This window comes from Macaca thibetana, chromosome 4, assembly GCF_024542745.1.
Source record: "Macaca thibetana thibetana isolate TM-01 chromosome 4, ASM2454274v1, whole genome shotgun sequence".
NCBI lineage: Eukaryota > Metazoa > Chordata > Mammalia > Primates > Cercopithecidae > Macaca > Macaca thibetana.
This window is the reverse complement of record NC_065581.1, coordinates 114,760,182-114,785,670: the sequence shown is the minus strand read 5'-3', so window position 1 is coordinate 114,785,670 and position 25,489 is coordinate 114,760,182. Positions and strand designations below refer to the sequence as shown.

At 39.9% G+C, this 25,489-nt stretch overlaps 1 protein-coding gene and 1 long non-coding RNA gene across 4 annotated transcripts in view; one reads left to right on the top strand and one right to left on the bottom strand.

Annotated features, from left to right (window-relative positions):
* LOC126952520 (uncharacterized) lies at positions 1-24,677 on the top strand. The gene is made up of 3 exons (XR_007724924.1): positions 1-381; positions 2,612-2,660; positions 24,596-24,677. It is a non-coding gene; the product is annotated as an uncharacterized LOC126952520 (long non-coding RNA).
* The window catches only part of LATS1 (large tumor suppressor kinase 1), a 58,521-nt gene continuing 37,577 nt past the window's right edge, over positions 4,546-25,489 (bottom strand). For all 3 annotated transcript variants that reach the window (XM_050787139.1, XM_050787140.1, XM_050787141.1), the window contains exons 5-8: positions 23,439-24,021; positions 20,456-20,638; positions 20,152-20,258; positions 4,546-8,605 (exon numbers count right to left, since the gene is read on the bottom strand). In XM_050787139.1, the coding sequence (XP_050643096.1) occupies positions 8,096-8,605; positions 20,152-20,258; positions 20,456-20,638; positions 23,439-24,021 (1,383 nt within the window). In that variant the 3' untranslated portion in view covers positions 4,546-8,095. The remainder of the gene's footprint in view (positions 8,606-20,151; positions 20,259-20,455; positions 20,639-23,438; positions 24,022-25,489) is intronic.

The following is a 25,489-nucleotide window of genomic DNA, read 5'->3' as shown; positions in this document are numbered from 1 at the left end:
AACCTCATTTCTACTAAAAACACAAAAATTAGCTGGACGTGGTGGCGGACACCTGTAATCCCAGCTACTCTGGAGGCTGAGGCACAAGAATTGCTTGAATCTGGGAGGCGGAGGTTGCAGTGAGCCATCGAGCCACTTCACTCCAGCCTGGGCAACAGAGCTAGACCCAGTATCAAACAAAAAACAAAAAACAAAAAACAAACAAAAAAAACACACCAAAAACACACACGCCCAAGGTGTAGAGAACATAAGCAGCCAACTACTAACCAGAGCAAATTTTAGGTTGACAAGGACAGCAATTGAACAGATGAAGTGTAGGATGACTTTGTGGAGCTGCCATACCAGAAGTGGACTGCCAGCTTCAGACATTAAATGTCTAAGGTATGGATGTTTTGGGTTTTATGTGCAGCTGAGCTTAACCTAAATTAATACTCTTACCCTCCCACTTACAAACTTCTTTGCCTCACATCTGCCTTTTGGTTTTTGCCTCATGTCCCAATGAATGTGTATCTTCCTTTGTCTAAATCCAGTTCTTCCACTTGGACTTAAAGTTTTGAGTTGTTTTGTTTTTTAATTCCATTTTATGTTATATATTTGGATAGGCAATGCACATAATGCAAAATCAAATGATATAAAGGGCTATATAGTGAGAAGTATTTCTACGATTCTTGTCACCCTACAAATCCAGTTTACCATTCCCAGAGGCAATTGAGGATACCAAATTCAGGGCCGGGCGTCCCAGCACTTTGGTAGGCCCAGGCGGGTGGATCATCTAAGGTCAGGAGTTTGAGACCAGTCTGGCCAACATGGTGAAACCCCGTCTCTACTAAAAAACATAAAAATTAGCCAGGCATGGTGGTGGACACTTGTAATCCCAGATACTCGGGAGGCTGAGGCAGGAGAATCACTTGAACCCAGGAGGCAGAGGTTGCAGTGAGCCAAGATCATGCCATTGCACTCCAGCCTAGGCAACAAAGTGAGACTCTGTCTCAAAAACAAAAAACAAAAAACAAAAAATACCAAATTCACTCATTACCTTTTAGATGTATTATTTTAGTATACACTCAACTGGAAGAAATGGTGGCTGAACATAAAAAAGAATGAGTTAATGTCCTTTGTATGGACATGGATGAAGCTGGAAACCATCATTCTTAGTAAATTAACACAGGAACAGAAAACCAAACACCGCATGTTCTCACTCACAAGTGGGAGTTGAACAATGAGAACACAGGGGCACAGGGAGGGGAACATCACACACCAGGGCCTGTCGGGGAGTGGGGGCTAGAGGAGGGATAGCATTAGGAGAAATACCTAATGTAGATGACGAGTTGATGGGTGCAGCAAACCACCATGGTACATGTATACCCATGTAACAAACCTGCACATTCTGCACATATATCCCAGAACTTAAGTATAATTTTTAAAAAAAGGAAGAAGAAAAAATGGTAGCTTAAAAAAAATCTTGCATTAATGAAAACCATTGCTCCACAGATTCAAGAAGCTCAATGAACCCCAAGCACAAGAAAAATAAATAAAATGACACCAGACACATCATAATTAAATTGCTTAGTATTGGTGATAGAAAACCCTTAAAAGTGAATATTGGTTCAAATATCACAGACTCTCAAAACGCATACCAAATTTTAGTAGATTTTCTTGAGTAATCTTCCCTCCCTTCCCCTCTCCTCCTCTCTCCTCACTTCTCCTCTCCTTTTGGAGTCTCTGTCTCCCAGGCTGGAGTGCAGTGGTGATCTCGGCTCACTGCAACCTCCACCTCCCAGATTCAAGCGATTCTCCTGCCTCAGCCTCCTGAGTAGCAGGGACTACAGGCATGCACCACCACACCTGCTAATTTTTGTATTTTTAGTAGACACGGGGTTTCACCAACGTGGCCAGCCTGATCTCAAACTCCTGACCTCAAGTGATCTGCCTACCTCAGCCTCCCAAAGTGCTGGGATTACAGGCGTGAGCCACCGTGCCCAGCCTTCCCTACATATTTGATTCATGATTCAGCCAAAGATTTGGGCCTTTCTCAGGCAAGATGTCATAAAAATGGAATACTTATCTAGTGCCATTCCTCTCTTCCAAGGATCAGCTCCCTTCCAGAATTTGCCTGGTCTTGTTCCATTCCAATATCTTTAGGTAGTTGGGTTTTTGCCCCCGACTTTATAGTTGTTAGCTGTGATACAGTAAATCCATTAGGATCTGATTGGTTGTATTAGAAGCAGAATCTGGAATTATCTTTTAAGGTCATTTTGGTGACAGGTTGGATAATAAACTTAAGGAACCAGAATAAAGTAAAGACTCATGTTAGAAAATTATTACATTAATTCAGGCTGATGAGGACCTTAACCAAATTAGTTAACAACGAGAATAAAGATGATGAATTAGAGAAAAACCTAAGAAGTAAAATAACTGAATTTTATGGTTGAGTCCACAGAAGATGGTCAAAATACAAAATGACTTTGTTAAGTCATTCTGCAAATCAGATTATACACTGATACAAATTATATGCTGTATTACTTAAGGTATAGGCTCAGCAGCAGTAACAAATGGATATATATTATATATATAGATATAACTTTTCTCCCCTCTCTCTCACATTCTGCAGTTGATCAGTTCAGACTGGAAAGACGACCCTGCTTCACACAATCTCTCAGGTAACCAGAATGTAATCATTTGGTTCATTCACCATCACTAGAGTATTTTTCTTTTTTTTTTTTTTGAGACGGAGTCTCGCTGTGTTGCCCAGGATGGAGTGCAGTGGCTCAATCTTGGCTCATTGCAACCTCCACCTCCCAGGTTCAAGCGATTCTCCCGCCTCAGCCTCCTGAGTAGCTGGGACTACAGGCGTGCGCCACTACGCCCAGCTAATTTTTGTATTTTTAGTAGAGACGGGTTTCACCACATTGGTTGGCCAGCATGGTCTCGATCTCTTGACCTCGTGTTCCGCCCACCTCGGCCTCCCAAAGTGCTGGGATTACAGGAGTGACCCACTGTGTCCAGCCACTAGAGTGTTTTTCTAATGTTCATGGTCAATATAAAATCACCACTATGTACGTGTTCCATCCTGTGGGAAGAGGTAAAGAGCAAGTGGTGGGCAAACAATGTCAACTTTAATTATATGTATAATTTGCACATACCACGTCTGCTAATGTCCCAATGACCAAAACCTAGTCATGTGCCCAAAACTAATTACAAAGGAATAGGAGAAACATGGACTCTACTGGGGTAGTCAAAACTTAGAAAGGGATATTGGCTCTATTAGTAAAAGGAAAAGTGGGAGAGTGGATACTGGGGAGCAAGAGTGGCCTCTGTCATTTGTCAACCCCTCTGTGAGCTAGGTATTCATAAGAATCTTTTTTTTCTCCTGCAGAACAAATTTAACCCTTCCTCAAGGGAAACAACCCAAAGTTCCATTCATAGCCTAAATCCAACAAAATGTTCGGAATCTCTGGGTAGCTCTGTTACTGAAAGAAAGGAGGAAAAACTGGACAATAACTGTTTGGCGACCTCCCTCTACTCTTCACATACACAAGCAGATGTGCATGTGTGCTTGTGTGTGTAGCAAAGTATAGTCACAATTTTAAGTATACCAAATGTGGGCCCACAATGTAGTACAATAAACCATAGGAATAATGCAATTTGTGTCATCTGTACAACAGACTTATGTAGAATAAATACAAACTTACAAGGGAGTGCAAACAAGAGGATAAAAGAAGATATAATGATGGTAATGCTTAAAAAGAAGAGGAAAAACGGTACTTGTTTTTCATCCATATAAAGCTGATATAAGATACAATATCAACATATATATTTTGACACAGTGGTTCAGGTCTGTAATCCCAATACTTTGAGAGGCAGAGGCGGGAGGATCGCTTGTATCCAGCAGTTTGAGATCAGACTGGGCAACTTAGCGAGACCCCATCTCTATAAATATAAAAATAAAAAATTAGCCACGTATGGTGGCACACTCCTTTAGTCCCAGCTACTTGGGAGAAAAAGGCAGGAGGACAGCTTAAGCCCAGGTGTAAGTTAAAGTGAGCTTTGATCATGACACTGAACTCCAGCCTGGGTGACAGAGAAAGACCATCTCTAAGAAATAAAACAAACAAAAAGGATTATAAAGAAAAACAGATTAACCAACAATTTTACATTTTAAAAATTATATACCGTAATCAAATGGTACTAAATGTAAAATTTAATCATTAAATTCTAAACCTGTAATCTAATGGAGGCCCTTAACAGGAAATACTGTACTTATATTGGACAAAATGAAAACATTAAAATGAAAACATGACATTTACATGATATTCAGTTTGCCTTAACCTAAGTACTATCATTAGTTATTTTAATTCCAAAGCATCAAAATTTTAATCATAACTTTCTCAGAGAATAAAAATATTTAACGTGCCACTGCACTCCAGCCTGGGCGACAGAGCCAGATTCCATCTCAAAAAAAAAAAAAAAAAAAAAATTTACAAAAATTTTTGAATTAAAAAACAACAAAGTTAAGCAGTGTAAAAATTAGCTTTCCACACATAATTGAAAGATTTGAATTTTTTTTATTATCCCAGCAAACATTACACTAGAGAAAATGATTGGGAAAATACAAATAAGTTCATTAAAAACACAGGCTGATTATTCGTATCTATTACATTCAGAATTATGCAAAACAATTAGTTATATTGCAAAGCTGTAATTCCTTTTCTAACAAAGCATGATTTTATAAAACTTTAGTGTTGCCACTGATTCAATTTTAATACAAAATACTTATATACACAATACAATATAAAAGTAAACTGTGTAGTGCCTTCCACAAAAGGATATATTAAGGCGCTTTACAAATATACCAATATTTTGACCCAAATTACTTTTTGCTTTAGATTAAAATGAACAGGCTAAATGTTCCACTTTAAATACCAAAGGGATTTGTTTATTAAATTTTTTGATCTAAAATACCTTGGGTAACAGCAGCAGCAATGTCTACAAATCCTCCCACTGTATTCTCTAATTTCTAACATATTAAGTCAGAATAAAACAATTCCACTCACAGTTTTGCACTTTGCAACAGCAGAAAGTAATAACTTTTTAAAAAAGTCAATCTCAAAGTGACTTTTTAGTCATACATTCTATAGTTTCTATTACAAATAAGAAGGTAGAAAAGATACAGCAGTAGGGCCTGCCTTATGATGTCACTGGACAATACATAACAGTATCTACAATTACATAATTATAGAACACATCTTATAAATACTATTGATATGCATAAAAAGGGTAAGTACAATAAAGACAGCAAGTTTTTATGAGAAAATTATTTTAAAAGAAAACATACAGAACCAACGTTTTCACTCCATTTCAATGGAAAGTATCTATATTTTTAACATTGTTTTTCTCATCTTTTTGGTCAGGAAGCACCAGATTCTATACTGGAAGAAGTAGATGTAGTTTTGGAATAAGACAGCTGATAAGTATATCCAAACTGTTAAAATTGCTGATACCAAAGGCATGTATACTGCTTCAGATAAATGCAAAAGGCTTATAGTATCAGAGGAAATTTTAAAAGAATACATATTTGCGCCAGGCGCGGTGGCTCACGTCTGTAATCCCAGCACTCTGGGAGGCTGAGGTGGGCATATAACTGGAGCCCAGGAGTTCCAGACCAACCTGGGCAACATGGCAAAACCCCATCTCTACTAAAGATACAAAAATTAGCTGGGCTTGGTGGCGCATGCCCAGCTACTTGGGAGGCTGAGGTGTGAGGACTGCGTGAGCCTCAAATGTCGAGGATGCAGTGAGCTGTGAAGCGCCACTGCACTCCAGCCTGGGTGACAGAGTGAGACCCTGTCTCAAAACAAAAAACAAAAAAAGAATACAAAATTTGTAGTGTCTGTTACATTTCAGCAATAGGGGGAATACAGATTTTGTGGGAAGGGAAGGGGGAGGAGACAGCACCTTAGATTTCCTACAACATAAATGTAACAAAGTTATTTTCTACTGTATTGCACCTTAGTCCAAAAGTAAAACAACTAAATGAAAATTTAAATAAATCAGATTGAAAAAGCCCAAAGAGCAAGAGGAATACCTTATAAATGTGAGTACTCACCTAAAAATTCTTGAACTACTTTGTTTTGCATAGGATTTTATGGGACTAACCAAATGTTCCATGAACCATGAGGTGAAGACTGCCATTTCATGAGAGCACATTTTCTTATAATTCCAATTAGAAATCCTTCAGAAATATTTCTGTATCAAGCTTGTAATGAGTCCAACATTTCAGTCCCCTCCAAATGATATATTTAAAACAAATTAATGTACCAGCAAGAGAGGCATTCATAAGGTCACCTTACATCACATGTTACAGACCTTTTCCATCACAAATTATCAGTTTATATAAGATGTGCTGAGTAGTGATTGGTAAGTTAAAAACAAAGTTCTTAGTTTAATATATCAATTTTCTCATGGGACAGAGGTCCATAACCTAGAGCCTGTGATAGGTTTCAATATGTCCAAAATCCCTTGAAACTGCATGCAACATTGTATGTGTTGATTTTTTTTTTTTTCCTGGGAAGAGTCCACAGCTTCCTTCAGATTCTCAAAAGAACCACTAACCCCGAAAGACCCATGATAACATAGTAGTAGGTTTCCAAGCTGAGTTCTGAAAGGACCACCTGTAGAAAGGTAGGAAGTGTGGGCTAGTAAGTGTTCTTTGCCCTGACTCTCCAATTCAACTGCAACAGCTCTGCCTTTAATTTTACTACATATATGGTTTCAATTAGCTTTTATGTGAAGAAAGCTAAAAGTATGAAAATCATTAAAATTATGCCTCCAATCCCCAAATAGTAACTTTTGATAAAAACAATCCCTTATCAATGGAGCTTAAGAAAAGGAAATAAAATACAAATTTTACTATGGTCAAAATAGAGCCTTTTTCCCCTTCCTAAAAGATAAGCTCATGTATTTTGGTATAGAACCTTAATCTTCCTTAGAACCTAAGCATTATACATAATAGTCATGTTGAACACATTATTTAACCTTAAATAAATTAGGAGGACTTGAATTTTCTACTAAGACCACTCTGTAAATTTTTCTAATTATTAATGGCCATCTTAAGAGTTAATTTTTTCACCAATTAATCTGCCCTTAGGTAAAATATTGCCAGATAGCCAGATTTTCCTTTGCCAATAACAATCTGTATATGCAGCACTGTTCTGAAAGAGGAAACAGGTAACATTGATAATATAATCAAAATAGTTACTATACAGGAAAAGTATATGAACATGAAAATAATTCTTTGCTTAGGATGGTGAAAAAAATTTTAGCTTTCAGTACTGAAAATTTTTATTTATGGCAGCTTTGTTCCCTTTTAAAATTGGAAGCAGCATCAAAAATAACAATATGGAAAAAAAGCTAGTAGTGCTTTGGCTTCTTTTAAAGCCAGTAATTCTTGAGAAATAAATGCAAGAAGATTAAATATTCCATGGGGGCGGGGAGATAAATGCATTATCTTTCCTTCTGACAAACATATTAATATTTTTTAACCCTGTATTCCTTAGTTTCAGGATGTGAATTATACAGATTAAGATTAGCCTAGGAACACTCACCAACACGATGGCTTAATTTCTCTAGCTTATTTTGTACCAAAAACAAGGTTATGAGGGGAAAAAAGAGCTCTGTAAATACGGGGTATGTTTCATATTTGGTTAAAGCAAGATAAAACTAAAACTGTCTTTCAAAAAAATTTCAAAAACTCTTGTCTTTTAAAATTATTTAGCATATATACAAATAGATACCAGATTTCTCCTTTTAAACAAAGCACTACTTATTTTAAGTACTTTAAGTACCAAGAACTGACTGTAATATTCAGTTCATAATTTACTTTTCTTATAACAATTTTTTTCTAAATACTGATTTAAACGGCTGGAATAAATTAACATTTTAAAAGGATTTCCCATAATTTAGGAAAATACAATATTGTACACAGAGCACACATATATAGCTCTGTCATATTTGCATAATTTTACTCTCAGAACCTCAAAACACCTCGCATTTCAGGCCCTTTTGCAAATTCTCATTACATTTATTTACTAGTGTGTTAAACATATACTAGATCGCGATTTTTAATCTCTGAGCCTGTGTTTTGATCATCTTCATCCGACTGCTGCTCTGAGCCTTGTGAATTAATGTATTCATATTCAATAGGCTTTGGATAATTATATGGGTAGCCATTGTCATCAAAAAACCTTCGGAAGGTAAATTCATAGAATGCATGTTCAGGATGCTTCCCATTTTTATACCATCCATTGAGAGTGTCATTTACATTTTCTTCCTCGTTATCGTCACTCCATAACTTATCAGGATCAACAGGATCAAAATTTGATGTATCTGTTGGGTGTGTGATTTTAGGAATGTATGAAGCAGACTGCTGTCTCAGGTCACTGGAGAAATCAATTGTTTTAAAAAATGGATGCGCTTTTATTTCATCAGCACCATTCTTGCCTAAGCGATCTTCGGGTCCTCGGCAAAGTTTAATAATAAGATCAGAAGCTTCAGGACTGAGTTTAGCTTGTGGTGGAATGTGAAGAGATGTTTGCCAGTTGATAACCTTTAAAGATTTTTTAAAATTAGGGGGAAGAGATAAATTAGAAAAATAAAAATTTCCTTCAAGTTTTATACCAAAAGTCTCACTGGGCTATTTTTGTATTTTAAATAAATTACATGATATTTTGCTGGAAAATAATTTGTTCTCCTATCCCATCCTCTCCAGGCAACTTCTACTCACATTATAAGACTCAGTGTCAGTTTTAATCTCCCCTAGTAAACCTTTTTGCCTGTGGTAGAAATGACTACTTCTACTCTGCCTCCCCTCTACCATATATTTATTTCTATCACATTTCTAATACCTTATGGTACCTATTTATGTTTATGTCCTACTGAAATATAAAATTCCATTAAGGCTAGGGATCATGTTTTAGTGGTCTTTGTATCTCCTAGTGCTCAGTAAATTGCCTGGCACATACTTAATACATTATGATAAAACTTTTTCTGGTGCCAAGCGTGGTGGCTTGTCTGTAATCCCAGCACCCTGGGAGGCAGAGGTGGGAGGACTGCTTGAAGCTGGGAAGGTTCAAGACAAACCTGGGCAACAAAGCGAGACCCCCTCTCTACCAAAAAAAACTTTAAAACTTAGCCAGGTATGGTGGCATGCATCTGTAGTCCTAGCTACTCAGGAGGTTGAAGCAGAAGGATTCCTGGAGCCCAGGAGTTTGAGGCTGCAGTGAGCCATGACTGCACCACTGCACTCCAGCCTGTGTGACACAGTGAGACACTGTCTCAAAAAAAAAAAAAGCTCTGGTTATGAATAAAATAAAATGAGGAAGAAAGGAATGCCAAGTGAAGTCAGACTACCTAGTCTCTCCCGCTGAACTCTTGGAGGCAGGGGAATTGGTATACAACTCCAAGTACGATATTAAATGGATTTGGGGCAAACTCTATTAAGTGGTAGAATTGTCATTTAACCAAGTTAAGATACCTTCAACTTGGGCAGGCACTGTGGCTCACACCTGTAATCCCAGCACTTTGGGAGGCCAAGGTGGGTGAATTGCTTGAGCCCAGAAGTTCAAGACCAGCCTGGGCAACACGGCGAAAGCCTATCTCTACAAAAAATACAAAAGTTAGCCAGGTTGGTGGTGTACATCTGTGGTCCCAGCTATTTGAGAGGCTGAGGTGGGAGGATCAGCTGAGCCCAGGGAGGCTGAGGCCGCAGTGAGCCGTGATTGTGCCACTGCACTCCAGCCTGGGTGACAGAGCAAGACCCTGTCTCAAAAGAGGAAAAAAAAAATCTTCAACTTGTTCCATGGTAGGTAGTCAATAAATATTTGTTAAAAAGTTTTAATAATAATGAATAAATGAACACTATAATCTTACTTATTCATAGAGGAGCTAGTCAGCTACTACAGAGGGAAGAAAATATACTCCCTCTTCTATTATTTGTTCCTTTTAAAGTCTTACCCCAGATTAGAAAATTGAGATGCTTCAACTAATAATATAATATTTTTAAAACCTTTTTGGAAAAAAAAAAGATACAGTTAATAATAGTTATTTATGCTTCCAGTTCCATCACTTATTTCAAACAGGAGAAATAAAAAAAAAAATACAATGAGATGAACAATTCCTTTTTTTTTAAACAGAGGCTCGCTCTGTTGCCCAGGATGGAGTACAGTGGCGTGATCTTGGCTCACTGCAACCTCTGCCTCCTGGGTTCAAGTGGTTCTCCTGCCTCAGTCTCCTGAGTAGCTGGGATTACAGGTGCCTGCCACCTCACACGGCTAATTTTTTTTTTTTTTTTTTGAGACGGAGTCTCGCTCTGTTGCCCAGGCTAGAGTGCAGTGGCGTGATCTCAGCTCACTGCAAGCTCCGCCTCCCGGGTTCACGCCATTCTCCTGCCTCAGCCTCCTGAGTAGCTGGGACTACAGGCGCCCGCCACCACGCCCGGCTAATTTTTTGTATTTTTTTTAGTAGAGACGGGTCTCACCGTGTTAGCCAGGATGGTCTCGATCTCCCGACCTCGTGATCCGCCCGCCTCGGCCTCCCAAAGTGCTGGGATTACAGGCATGAGCCACCGCGCCCGGCATTTTTTTGTATTTTTAGTAGAGACAGGGTTTCACCATGCTGGCCAGGCTGGTTTCGAACTCCTGACCGCAAGTGATCCATCCACCTTGGCCTCCCAAAGTGCTAGAATTACAGGCGTGAGCCACTGTGCCTGGCCAAGTTTAACATTTTTTATTTTAATGTGTATTTAGGATTTTTTAGTTTAAGGCAAAAAAAAAACAAAAAAAGACTAAGCACAGCAAAAGATTCAGATAATTCAAAGATGGATGAATAAAATTATATAAACTGAAGCACAGAGAGAAAACATGTAGAATAAAAGAAAGAATAAAGCATAAGAGAAATGGAGGACAATATCAAAGGAATAGCATATGTATAATCATTAGAGTCTCAAAAGGTGAGAAGGAAGCAAAATAAATCTTTGAAGAGATGACAGAGAATTTCCCCAAATCGATGAAAGTCATTAATGTACATTTCAAGAAACTGAGTGAATCTCAACCAAGAAAAATACAAAGAAAACTACACATAGGCACACCATGGTCAAATTGAAGAAAACCAAAGTTAAAGAGAAAAAAATCCTAAAAGCAACCAGAGAGGTTCCAGTTTTGAGGAGGTACTACGTATACTCTCCCGTCTCTCTCCCACAGAAGGCAGCTATAAAACCTGATCAGGATACATGAAGCAGCTACTTCAAGACCCTGAAAAGTAAATAATAACAGGTAGATTTGGGGAGAAGATGTAAATTTGAAGTACCATTAAACCTGGTGACCATTTAAAAAAAATAAGAGACAGGATTCTCACTATGTTGTCCACGCTGGTCTTGAACTCCTAGCCTCAAGCAATCCTCCCACCTCAGCCTCCCGAGTAACTGGGACTACAGGCCTGTGCCAGCACACCCAGCTCCATTTTTTTCACTCTAGTAGTCTGCAGGCTGGACTCAAGGTAGCCCAAAACTTGGAAGGAGCTGAGCACAGACAGAGGGCTAGAGGAGAAGTCCCTCTAGTTCAGGCTCAGGGAGTAGAAAAGGAGTTTCCTGGTGACAGGAATGGAGGTGACAATAAGAGCCAATATGCCCCTAAAACTGACAGATGAACCCTCCTCTCCAATTGGAAATAAAATAACAAAGCGTGGGCTGGGCTCGGTGGTTCACGCCTGTAATCCCAACATTTTGGGAGGCCGAGGTGGGTAGATCACTTGAGATCAGGAGTGCAAGATCAGCTTGGCCAAAACGGTGAAGCCCTGTCTCTACTAAAATACAAAAATTAGTGGGCCGGGCGCGGTGGCTCAAGCCTGCAATCCCAGCACTTTGGGAGGCCGAGACAGGCGGATCACGAGGTCAGGAGATTGAAATCATCCTGGCTAACATGGTGAAATCCCGTCTCTACTAAAAATACAAAAAACTAGCCGGGCGAGGTGGTGGGTGCCTGTAGTCCCAGCTACTCAGGAGGCTGCGGCAGGAGAATGGCGTAAACCCGGGAGGCGGAGCTTGCAGTGAGCTGAGATCGCGCCACTGCACTCCAGGCTGGGTGACAGAGCGAGACTCTGTCTCAAAAAAAAAAAAAAACATTAGTGGGGTGTGGTGGTGCATACCTGTAATCCCAGCTACTCAGGAGGCTGAGTTAGGAGAATCACTTGAACCCAGGAAGCAGAGGTTGCAGTGAGCCAAGATTGTGCCACTGCACTCCAGCCTGGGCGACAGAGTGAGACTCCATCTCATAAATATATAAATAAATAAAATGATAATAAAGCATAGGGTCCCAATAAGATGGGTTGAATCTCTGTTGCTTGTTTTCTCTCTGTGTCCTTTTGCCACCTTGTCCTGGATTCAGGTGCAGTTATGAGATATTGGGTAAGTGAAACCTCACTTTCTGGTCAGAGAACTAAAATAGGGAGCCCCAGGGAACAAGAAGGTACTGGGGACATCACAGAGAGGGAGGAGATTGGGCAAGTGACCCCATTAAGTTGCTTATGAACTGCTGGGCTCCCCCTCCAAACTGTACCTATGTGAATCTAATCCTAAGGAGCGTAACAAAGACTTTGAGAACTGAACTAAGGAAAAGACCATAGCCTACAAAGAGATCTGCCTAGAAAGGAAAAAAGGCTTTGAAACTGACATTGAAATAAAAAAAGCCTGGTTGGAACCTGTGGCCTGAACCCAACCAGGTTTAATGCTTGTCAAAACAAGGTCAAAATTATCCATAAGATCCAGAGTCTCGGCTGGGCCCTGTGGCTCACGCCTGTAATCCCAGCACTTTGGGAGGCCAAGGTAGGCAGATCACCTGAGGTCAGGAGTTCGAGACCAGCCTGGCCAACATAGTGAAACCCCGTCTCTACTAAAAATACAAAAATTAGTCAGGCGTGGTAGCACGTGCCTATAGTCCTAGCTACCTGGGAGGCTGAGGCAGGACAATCGCTTGAACTTAGGTGGTGTAGTGAGCCAAGATCACACCACTGCACTCACTCCAGCCTGGGTGACAGAGCAAGACTCTGTCTCAAAAAAAAAAAAAAATCCAGAGTCTCATAATGTGTTATTTAAAATGTCCAGGATACAATCCAAAATTACTTAGTATAAACAAAAAAACAAAAAAAACCAAAAAACCCGGAAAATTTCAACTAACATAGAAAAAGTCAGTCAGTATTGATATGACATAGATGCTAGAATTTTCTGACAAAGACTTGAAAGTAACCATTATAAAAATGTTCCAGGTCAGGCGCGGTGGCTCACGCCTGTAATCCCAGCACTCTGGGAGGCTGAGGCAGGCAGATCACGAGGTCAGGAGATCGAGACCATCCTGGCTAACACGGTGAAACCCTGTCTCTACTAAAAATAAAAAATTAACCAGGTGTGGTGTCTCTACTAAAAATAAAAAAAACTAGCCGGGCGAGGTGGCGGGCGCCTGTAGTCCCAGCTACTCGGGAGGCTGAGGCAGGAGAATGGCGTGAACCTGGGAGGCGGAGCTTGCAGTGAGCTGAGATCCCACCACTGCACTCCAGCCTGGGTGACAGAGCGAGACTCTGTCTCAAAAAAAAAAAAAAAAAAAAAAAAAAAGAAAGATAGGTCTCAAGCAAAGAAATTGAAGATATAAAGTATCAAAAAGAAATTTTATAATGGAAAAATAACCAAAATAAAAAACTCAATGGATAGTCTCAATAGCAGAGTGAAGATGTCAGAGGAAAAAAATCAGTGAACTTGAAGATAGGTTGATACTGGCCGTGCACAGTGGTGTCACTCCTGTAATCCCAGCTCTTTGGGAGGCTGAGGCAGGTGGATTACTTGAGGCCAGAAGTCGGAGACCAGCCTAGCCAACATGGTGAGAACCCTGTCTTACTAAAAATACAGAAAATTAGCTGGGTGTGGTGGTGCGCCTATAGTCCCAGGGACTCGGGAGGCTGAAGTGGAAGGATCGCTTGAACAAGGAGCTTGAGATGGAGCTTGCAGTGAGCTGAGATCATGCCACTGCACTCCAGCCTGGGCAACAAAACAAGACTGTGTCTCAAAAAAAAGAGAGAGGTTGATACTAATTACGCAATTCAATCAACTGCTCATTCTGAAAAGCAGAAAACACAAAACCTTAAAATGTAAGTAGAATTTCAGGAATCTGTGGGACCACACCAAAAGGTCTAACATTCCTGTGATTAACATCACAAAAGAAAATGTGTGGTACAGATAAATATTTGAAGACATGATGGCTGAACACACCCCAAATCTGATCAAAGACATAAACCTTCAGATTTGAGATGCTTGGTGAATACCAAACAGAATAAACCCTGAGAAATCCATGCCCAGACATATCATAATTATAATACAGAAAAAAAATTATTGAAAGTAGCTACAGAAACATAATGCATTATTTGAGGGATCTGAATAATTGCAGATGTCTCATCAAATTATGAATGACAGAAGGAAGTAGACATCTTAAAGTGCTATAAGAACTAAAACCCGGCCGGGCGCGGTGGCTCAAGCCTGTAGTCCCAGCACTTTGGGAGGCCGAGACGGGTGGATCACGAGGTCAGGAGATCGAGACCATCCTGGCTAACACAGTGAAACCCCGTCTCTACTAAAAATACAAAAAACTAGCCGGCGAGGTGGCGGGTGCCTGTAGTCCCAGCTGCTCGGGAGGCTGAGGCAGGAGAATGGCTTAAACCCGGGAGGCAGAGTTTGCAGTGAGCTGAGGTCCGGCCACTGCACTCCAGCCTGGGCGACAGAGCGAGACTCCATCTCAAAAAAAAAAAAAAAAAAAAAAAAAAAAAAAAGAACTAAAACCCAGAATTTTGTATCAAGTGATAATATATATATTTTTTGAGATGGTGTCTTGCTCTATCACCCAGGCTAGAGTGCAGTGGTATGATCTTGTCTCCCTGCAACCTCTGCCTCCTGGGTTCAAGCAATTCTCCTGCCTCAGCTTCCCAAGTAGCTGGGATTACAGGTGTACGCCACCAGCCCAGCTAATTTTTGTATTTTAGTAGAGACGGGGTTTCAACATGTTGGCCAGTTTGGTCTCAAACTCCTGACCTCAGGTGATCCACCCGCCTCGGCCTCCCAAAGTGCTGGGATTACAGGCATAAGCCACTGTGCCCAGCCTCAAGTGATAATATTCTAAGGAAGACAAAATAAAGACATTCTCATATGAAGAGAAATTAAGACTCTGTTATCAACACACTTGCTCTCAAGTATCTGCTTAAGGAAGTTGTTCAGATGGAAGAGATATGATATAGAAGGAATCTTGAAACAGCAGGAAAGCAGGAAGAGCAAGGAAAACGCTAAATATCCAGGTAAACATAAATGACTATTCGTCTCATCTTTTTTTTTTAATTATTATTTTTTTTAGAGACAGGGTCTCATTCTGTTGCTCAGGCTGCAAGGTAGCAGTATGATTATAGCTCACGGTAGCCTCAAACTCCTGGGCTCAAGTGATCCTCCTGTGTCTGGAGTAGCTGGGACCACAGGCACGTGCCACCATCCACCATGCACAGCTATTTTTTTTTTTTTTTGGTAGAGACATGGTCTATGATTTGTTACTCACGATGGTCTTGAACTCCTGGCTTCAAGCAATCCTCTTGCGTCAGCCTCCCAAAGTGCTGGGATTGCAGGCATGAGCCACTGCATTCAGCCTCTCACCTTGAGTTCTTTAAAGAACTTGATGGTTGAAAGCAAAATTGTTACATTGTTGGATGAGGCAGGTTGTGAGACAGGGTCACACTTTGTTGCTCAGGCTGGTGTGCCCAGGCTGGTGTGCTTATTAGCTCTTACTGCAGCCTCGACCTCCTGGACTTAAGGGATCCTCCCACTTACCGGTGCCCCTGCCCCAAGTAGCTGGGCCTGTAGGCATGTACTACTACACACCAGCATGCTAGGTTAATTAAAAAATTTTTTTGTAGAGACAGGGTCTTACTATGTTGCCTAGACTGATCTCAAACTCCTGTGTTCCAGTGATCTTCCTGCTGTGGCCTTCCAAAGCACTGGGATTACAGGTGTGAGCCACCACATCTGGCTGGATGAGGTTGTATGTATGTATGTATGTATGTATGTATATATGTATTTATTGAGGTAGAGTCCCGCTCTGTCACCCAGGCTGGAGTACAGTGGCACCATCTTGGCTCACTTCAAGCTCCACCTCCCGGGTTCACACCATTCTCCTGCCTCAGCCTCACGAGTAGCTGGGACTACAGGCGCCCGCCACCACACCCGGCTAATTTTTTTTATTTTTAGTAGAGATGGGGTTTCACCGTGTTAGTCAGGATGGTCTCGATCTCCTGACCTCATGACCCACCTGCCTTGGCCTCCCAAAGTGCTAGGATTACAGGGTGAACCACCGTGCTGGCTGGATGAGGTTTTAAGCATATATAGATGTAATGTATAAAATAACTACAAGCCAGGTGTAGGCTCATGCTTGTAATCCCAACATTTTGGGAGGCCGACGTGGGAGGATTACTTGAGCCCAGAAGTTCAAGACCAGCCTGGGCAACATAGTGACTAGTCTTGATTACAAAATAATAATAAAATTAGCCAAGGGTGGTGGCATGTGCCTGTAATCCAGGCTACTTGGGAGGATGACACAGGAGAATCTTGAACCCAGGAGGCAGAGGTTGCAGTGAGCTGAAATCACAACCCTGCACTCCAGCGTGGGCAGCAGAGCAAGACCTTGTCTCAAAAAAAAAAAAAAAAAAAAAAAAAAAAAGAAGAAGAAGAAGAAGAAAAATAAAATAACTACAATATAAATAATAGTGAATAAAGGGACCTATATAGCATATGGTTCTACATTGAACTTGAAGTGGTAAAGTATAAATTCTATGTAGATAGTGAAAACTTAGGCTGGGCGCAGTGGCTCACGCCTGTAATCCCAACACTTTGGGAGGCTGAGGTGGGTGGATTGCTTGAGGCAGGAGTTTGAGACCAGCCTGGCCAACATAGTGAAACCCTGTCTCTACTAAAAATACAAAAATTAGCCAAGTGTGGTAGAAGGCACCTGTAATCCCAGCTACTCAGGAGGCTGAGGCAGGAGAATCACTTGAACCTGGGAGACAGAGGTTGCAGTGAGATGAGGTTGCACCACTACGCTCCAGCCTAGGCAACAGAGTGAAACTGCATCTCAAAAAAAAAAAAAAAAAGAAAGAAAGAAAACAATATATATTTTGTAGTCACTAGAGCAATCACAAACAAAACTATACAAAGAGATAATAGTAAAAAACCACAGTAGAAAGAGATAGCACAGAAAATAGCAGAGTAGGAAGCATCAGGGGTCTACCCATCCCTAAAATCAATCATTAAACTGGAAAAAGACTATCAGAATACTATTTTGGAACTTTGGAACCTTACAGCAGCCAGGAGAGTGCTTCATGAAGGGAGAGGCTGCTAAAATTTGGTTCAGACAGCAGCGTGTGTGAGCCCACTACCATCTACCATTCCTCAGTCCTGTGGCAGTCAGGAAAACCACAGCTTGCCTTCCTGGAGCAGCTGGTTAGTGCCAAGGTGGGCAGTAAGAACTCTGCCCTCCAAATATTTGAGGCTGTCCATCTTGGTTGGTGTTAGTGATTCCCTGAGGGAACAGCACAGATGCCTTTCTTTCACCTGCTCTGGCAGATTTAAAGAGACAGAGATCCATTCTTTTTTTGACCCAGACATTTAAAGAAATATGTCAGATCACTGGCTTGGGTTACTTTTTGCCTTACTGTTGAGTTTTGAGGGTTCTTTATATATGGTAGATTAAAAAAACCTTTCTTAGCTATGTGATTTGTAAATATTTTCTCCCAGCCTGTAGCTTGTCTTTTCTCTTGATTGTTATCTGTGGTAGAGGGAAAGTTCTTAGTTTTGATGAACTTTTTTCTTTTATGGGTCATGATTCTGGGGTCATTTCTACGAACTCTTTACCTAATCCAAGCCCACAAAGATTTTCTCCTATGTTTTCTTCTAAAAGTATTATACCTTTAAGTTTTATCTATATATGTGACTCAATTTGAGTTAATCTTTGTAAAGGTGTGAGGCTCAGTTTTTTTTTTTTTTTTTTTTTTTTTTTTGAGACAGAGTCTTGCTCTGTCGTCCCAGGCTGGAGTGCAGTGGCACGATCTTGGCTCAATGCAAGCTCTGCCTCCTGGGTTCAAGTGATTCTCCTGCCTCAGGCTCCCAAGGACCCAGGATTACAGGCATGCACCAACCACACTTGGCTAATTTTTGTAGTTTTAGTAGAGACGGGGTTTCACCACGTTGACTAGGCTGGTCTCAAACCCCTAACCTCAGGTTATCCATCCGCCTCGGCCTCCCAAAGTGCTAGGATTATAGGCGTGAGCCACTGCACCTGACCTGATGTTCATTTTTTTTGTATATGGCTGACCAGTTTTCTCAATACCATTTGTTGGTGATCTGTCTGCTGCGACCTTGCAAAGTGCTGGGATTACAGGTGTGAGCCACTGCACCCATTCCAGCACTTTGGGAGGCTGAGGTGGGTGGATTACTTGAGCCCAGGAGTTTGAGACCAGCCTGGGCAACATGGCAAAACCCTATATCTACAAAAAAAAAAAAAAAAAAAAAAAAAAAATTTAAAAAAAAGAACCTGTGGTCCCATCTACCAGGAGGCTAAGATAGGTTGCTTGAGCCAGGACAGAGGTTGCATGAGACAACATCATGCCACTGCATTCCACCCTTGGTGAAATGTTTTGATCCTATCTCAAAATAAAGTGCTGGGATTACAGACATGAGCCATCATGTCTGGCCCTCAAAGAATAATTAAGAATGATCAGGAGGCGGAGTGCAGTGGCTCATTGGGAGGCCGAGGTGGGTGGATCATGAGTTCAGGAGATTGAGACCATCCTGGCCAACATGGTGAAACCCCGTTTCTACTAAAAATACAAAAACTAGCTGGGTGTGATGGCGCGTGCCTGTAATCCCAGCTACTCGGGAAGCTGAGGCACGAGACTCACTTGAACCCAGGAGGCAGAAGTTGCAGTGAGCTGAGATCACGCCACTGCACTCTAGCCTGATGATAGAGCAAGACTCTGTATAAAAAAAAAAAAGAGAGAGAGAGAGAGAGAGAACGACCAGGAGTTAATTAGACTTCAGAAAGGAGGAAGGGTTATAGAAGAGAGAGATGGAAGTAGGACATTCCAGACAGAGGGAATGGTATGAACGGAGGGCAAATTCCAACTTTAACCCATGGACAAAGGAATCACCAAAGGGTATTAAATCAGACAGTGTATGGTCAAAATTGTGGGTAGCTTCTCATTTAAGTGCCAGAGGTATTTTCAAACGGGGATATAAACATTTGTTTGTAGTTTGCATAGAAGGAGACAAAGCCAGGAGGCAGTAGGTGACAAGCAGTGAACAAATCTTCAAAATGGACTAAAGGCTTGTTTTGTTTTGTTTTGTTTGAGAAGGAGTTTCGCTCTTTCACCCAGGGTGGAGTGCAATGGTGAGATCTTGGCTCACTGCAACCTCTGCCTTCGGAATTCAAAGGATTCTCCTGCCTCAGCCTCCCAAGTAGCTGGGATTACAGGTGTCCGCCACCACACCCAGCTAATTTTTGTATTTTTAGTAGAGACAGGGTTTTGCCACGTTGGCCAGGCTGATCCCAAACTCCTGACCTCAGGTGATCCACCCGCCTACACCTCCCAAAGTGGTAGGATTACAGGCATGAGTCACCGTGCCTGGCCTAAAGACCTTTTTGAGAATGATATATGAGTATGGTGTATGAGTGAGGGGGGATACAAAATTATGGGGATATGGCATCATGGAGACTGGAGTTCACACATGCAATTTTAGTGAGTTCATATACCCTTACAAGTTCATTCTTTTCCTTTTTTAAATTAAACTTTTTTTTTTTTTTGTAGAGATGGGGTCTCACATCATTGTCAGGCTGATCTTGAACTCCTAGGTGCAAGCAATCCTCCTGCCTCAACCTCCCAAAGCACTGGCATTATGGGTATGAGCCACTGCACCCAGCCCAAGCTCATTCTTTAACTCCAGACTAAAATGCTCTAAGTACTAATAAATAAAGGTCAATGACGTAGCAACTTTGTGAGAATTCTTTTGATATAGATGCCATACCTTACCTTCATTTGTGTTTCTAATGGTGTTTGTGCCAAGAAAGGAGGTTGTCCCACCAACATTTCAAAAAGAATAACACCAACACTCCACCAATCACACAACTGTGTGTATCCTAAAATAAGATACCAAAGTTAGTTATTTAGAAGCACTTTAAAAATGCTCAGAATACAATAAAAATTAACATTAAATCACCAATTTATACTGTAAAATTAATACTTTTATTATAAGCCTGAAAAATAAGGCATATTCTAGTGTTGTTTTGGCTGGCCTAAAGGCCTACTGAGATTTTATATGAATGAAGTGCTTTACCTGTTCGTAGCAATACTTCAGGTGCAATATAATTGGGAGTCCCAACCAAAGAATGTGCTAAACATCGCTGGTGCTGGCGTGCAGCTCTCCGCTCTAATGGCTTCAATCTGTCTCCACATCGACAGCTTGAGGGATCCCCCCATTCATTACTGAAATCCATGCTATCTTGCCGTGGATGGTCACCTGCACAACAAAAGAATAAATAAATAAAATCAACAAGGACAACAGTAAACCTGAAGTCTATTTAATCTTCTGACATCATGGTTTAGGGTTAACAACATTCTCCCTTGTGACAAACTAAGACACAATGTATGCCAAATCACGGATGGTGTTTATTACCAATTATAGCCTGCTTTCTGAGATGTCAATAGGAATGATTTTACACTTAAAAAAAAAAAAAAGTCTAAGATTTAGCAATTTATTCAATGTTAAATAACAACAATATGAGTCATGGGGAGATTAAGAGTTTGTTATTTAGCCCACTCCCTGGTACTACTCTGGACAAACTTTCAAACAAATTAGATCAGTGTTTCATTCAATAAATGACAGTGATAAGACAAAGCTCTGGTTACATTCTAGTAGGAAAAGAAACAAAACAAACAATTACACATATAAGGAACAGTGACATACCCTACACAGAGAATCAACACAGGGTGATGTGACAAATGTGACTGGATAGCTACATAAGATAAGACTGAATGGCTAGGAAAGACCAATTGAGAAGATGACATCAGCTAAATTGTAAAAATACAAGAAGGAATCAACCATTTAAAAATCAGGTTTAGGTATTCCACACAGAAATAACAGCAACAGAGAGAAGAACAGTGCAGCTGATAGAGGGGAGAACTGTAAGAAATAGGGCAAGAACTGTAAGAAATGCAGCAGGAACAAATACACATGGGTTTTACAAGCAATAGAAATGGTCTGCCTTTTACTTCAAGTAAAGGGAAAAGATATTGGAGAGTTTGAAGCAAGAAGATAACAATATCTGATTTATGCTTAAAAAAAAGAGTTCTTTTGAGCCATGTGAAGTTTGCAAGGTCTATTTGAAATCCACATGAAGATAGACAGGAAGCAGTTGGATAGAGAAATTATGAATTTTGGAGAAAGGCCATTTCTGGAGAGAGAGATTTGGAAGTCATTAACATATAGATGGCATGAAGTCACCTTGAATATAAGAAATTAATATTTATTATATTTATATAATATAATATTTATCTAGGATGTTTGATTAAAATATGATTTCCCTTTGGGAGGCCGAGGCGGGTGGATCACGAGGGCAAGAGATTGAGACTATCCTGGCCAACATGGTGAAACCCCATCTCTACTAAAAATACAAAAATTAGCTGGGTGTGGTGGCGTGTGTCTGTAATTTCAGCTACTCAGGAGGCTGGGGCAGGAGAATCGCTTGAACCCAGGAGATGGAGGTTGCGGTAAGCCGAGATTGCGCCATGGCACTCCAGCCTGGCAACAGATCAAGACTCCGTCTCAAAACAAACAAACAAAAAACCAACAACAAGAACAAAAAGATTTCTATGCCCCAGTGAAGACTTTTGATCAAAAGACAGGAATAGAGCCTAGGAATCATGTTTTTAGGAAGCTTTCCAGGTAATAATTCAGTCAAATCTGGGGAGACACTAAATTCCACTATGTCAAACATTAAAGTAGGTTCAATTGTCTCAGTTCTACCCATTTTAATGTCAATCTACTTGTGCTCACAGAAGCACAGGAGGCCAATAATACTTACCTCAGAGAATTGTTGTGAGCATATTAGAATATATTGTTAAGCACCTAGTACATAGTATTTAACAAATGTTAGATTGACTTACACTTCCATTAGCGCTTGGAGGGATCTTGGTGAGGCAGTGTGGTGTAGTAGAAATAACATGGGCCCTGAAATCAGACAAACCTGCGTTCAAAGCCTAGCCCTTACACTTGATTTCTGTCTGACCTTGGGCAAGTTACTTCATCTAACTAGGCCTCAGTTTCTTCATCCTGCCTCACAGTGACATTGTGAGGATAAAATAGGATCAAGGATCATAAAGTGTTTAGGGTTATATAAGTTGTATAATAGTCACGTAATGGAATCCTAAATAGCAGTGAAAATAAATGTTACATGTAATAACATGGAGGAACCTCAAACAAGTCAACACAAAGAATATATATAGATTAAATTTAAATAAAGGTTAAAGAGTAGGCAAAATGAAATAATATATTATTTAGAGATATATACATTTGTGATAAAACTATTGATAAAAGTAAAGAACCAATTATAAAGTTCTGAAATAATAATTATCTCTGTGGAGGAGAAAAGGGGAAGTGATTGTTTAGGGGCTTCTAAAGTACTGATAGTCTAGTTCTTTAACTGAATGATGGATATGAGGATTCATTAAAAAATTATTTTAAAAATGTTATTTGGCCAGGCGCAGGGGCTCACACCTGTAATCTCAGCACTTTGGGAGGCTGCGGCAGGTGGATCACCTGAGGTCAGGAGTTTGAGATCAGCCTGGCCAACAAGGCGAAACCCCATCTCTACTAAAAATACAAAAATTAACTGGGCGTGGTGGCGGGTGCTTGTAATCCCAGCTACTTGGGAGGCTGAGGCAGGAGAATCACTTGAACCCAGGAGGGGGAGGTTGCAGTGAGCCGAGATCACGCCACTGTACTCCAGCCTGTGTGACAGAGCAATACACCATCAAAAAAAAAAAAAAAAAAAAGTTATTTATCTGACATATTTACAAATAAAATGTAAAAGGTGTGACTCAAAAAATGTTAATGATATTTAGAAATAATCAAGTCTAGCACATTCTTTCATTTTATAAGTCTAAGTGCCTAAAGGATTCACCCAAGTTTATCCAACAAAATTAAGAGCTGACCCACATCTTCTGGCTCTCATCCAGTGATGATATCATCTTATATTTTACTACATCAATAAATTACATTAGTATGAACAAACTAAAATAAATTTGACGAGTTTACTTACCACTCTGATAGTACTTAGAATCGTGTGTCCATCTGAAGCCAGTGCAGAGGCCAAAGTCAGTCAATTTAATATGACCATCACGATCAATCAAAATATTATCAGGTTTAATATCTCTATGAATAAAACCCATTTTATGAACACTTTCAACTGCACAGGTAAGTTCTGCTATGTAGAATCGTGCCAGATTTTCTGGAAAGATGCCCATTCTAATTAATAGGCTCATCATATCACCCCCAGGAATGTAGTCCATTACAAAGTATAAATTGTCCTTATCTTGGAATGAATAATACAGACGAACTACCCATTCATTGTCAGCTTCAGCCAGGATATCTCTCTCAGCTTTAACATGAGCAACTTGATTTCGAAGAAGAACATCTTTCTTTCGGAGAGTTTTTGTTGCATACAAAGCCTTAGTATCTACTTTTCTTGCTAGGCAGACTTCACCAAATGCTCCTATTCCTAGTGTCTTTATCTTCACAAACATAGACTTGTCCATTTTAGCCCTTTTAAGACGGATGTAATTAGATTCTTTTTGGCAAAGCATCTTTCTCATTTGATCCTGGGCATCTTGAGATAATCCAACCTAGGCAAATAAACTAGATGTTAAATAAGAATTATCTTCTTCAATATTGAATATTAAGAAATAGCTTGGAAAAATTTCAGGCATATATTTAAAGGTTAAATACATAATTTTAATAAAGCATGTTAGAAATCTAGAAAACATTTCAAAGGAAATTAATGATCAAAAGTGCAGCCTAAGGGGTAGTTAAAAGGATATTCAAAGTGAATACATATGCAAATTCAGCTGTGGAGCGCAAGAAGAGGGTACCAGATGAGTAAGCTTTCTACTTTTCTCTAATGCACTCCAAAAAAAAAAAAAAAAAGGTTCTCAATGTGCAACAAACACCTGTTAACATGCATCTTCATTTATCTCTCTGTTACATGCTTCTCTTGGTGGAATGCCTAGGCCTCAAATATTCTTCCTCCTATTTTGTCTTTCATGAAAAAAAAAATTCTTCCACTCCAGGTTCATTTATTCTAAAAAATTAATGTACCAAAGAATAACAAAACAATGCCTTTTCTAACCCACCAATCCTTTCCCCATTCTCAATAAATACACAATAGTCATTAATAATCTTTCCTTTTCTCTTTTTCAGGGCATTAGAGTAAAGGTGCGACTCACGGCCCACCACTAACACAAATTGCAAAGGGTTTCTCCTACTTCGAAAAGAACCACCTGGTTGTTCACAAGATATCCTTTGGATATTTAGGAATACTTCAAAGAATAGTCAGTGTGACTCATGAACAGATCAAAAAATAGATTAAAAACAAAAACTAACTTCTAAGTATTATAGATATGGAATGCCTGGATTTAGAAGGGAGAAACATTTTTGGCTAATGAATAAAGAATTAATTAAAGGGTTTAAATGAAAAGAAATTCAATTGGAAAAGTGGGGTCTAATTCTAGAAATACAAGACTAAAATAGAGCAACCACATGCTTCTGTTAGGATTCGTATTTGCATGCAAAATCTTTTAAGGGTGGCATGCCAGACTTAGTTCAGAACTGTTTCTCTTAAAATCTTACTTGCCTACACAGTAATGGAGACTACAGAAGTCAGCAAAGCTTCCAACACCATAAAAGTTTAAATCAGCTATTAGTGAAAGTGAAGAGGAAAAAGGAAAAATAAACTAAGAAAATACACATAGACAGACTTTAGTAAGAAATCCTAAGAACTAAAATATGAATAAGTCATAGAAATTATTATGGTATTTCTCATTTAATAAAATATAAAATGGAAACAACAATACTGTAAAATCAGATATGGAAAAATCATTTTAAAAGAATAGTTCTCTCAAGTATATATATAAAGGAGTTTAATCACAAGGTTAAGCCTCTTGGATTGTGAGTGACAGATGTAAGATTAGGAGTCAAATATTTGAACTGTAAGCATATGATAAAAACAATAATAGACGGGTGCAGTGGCTCACGCCTGTAATCCCAGCACTTTGGGAGGCAGACGTGGGTGGGTCATGGGGTCAAGAGGTCAAG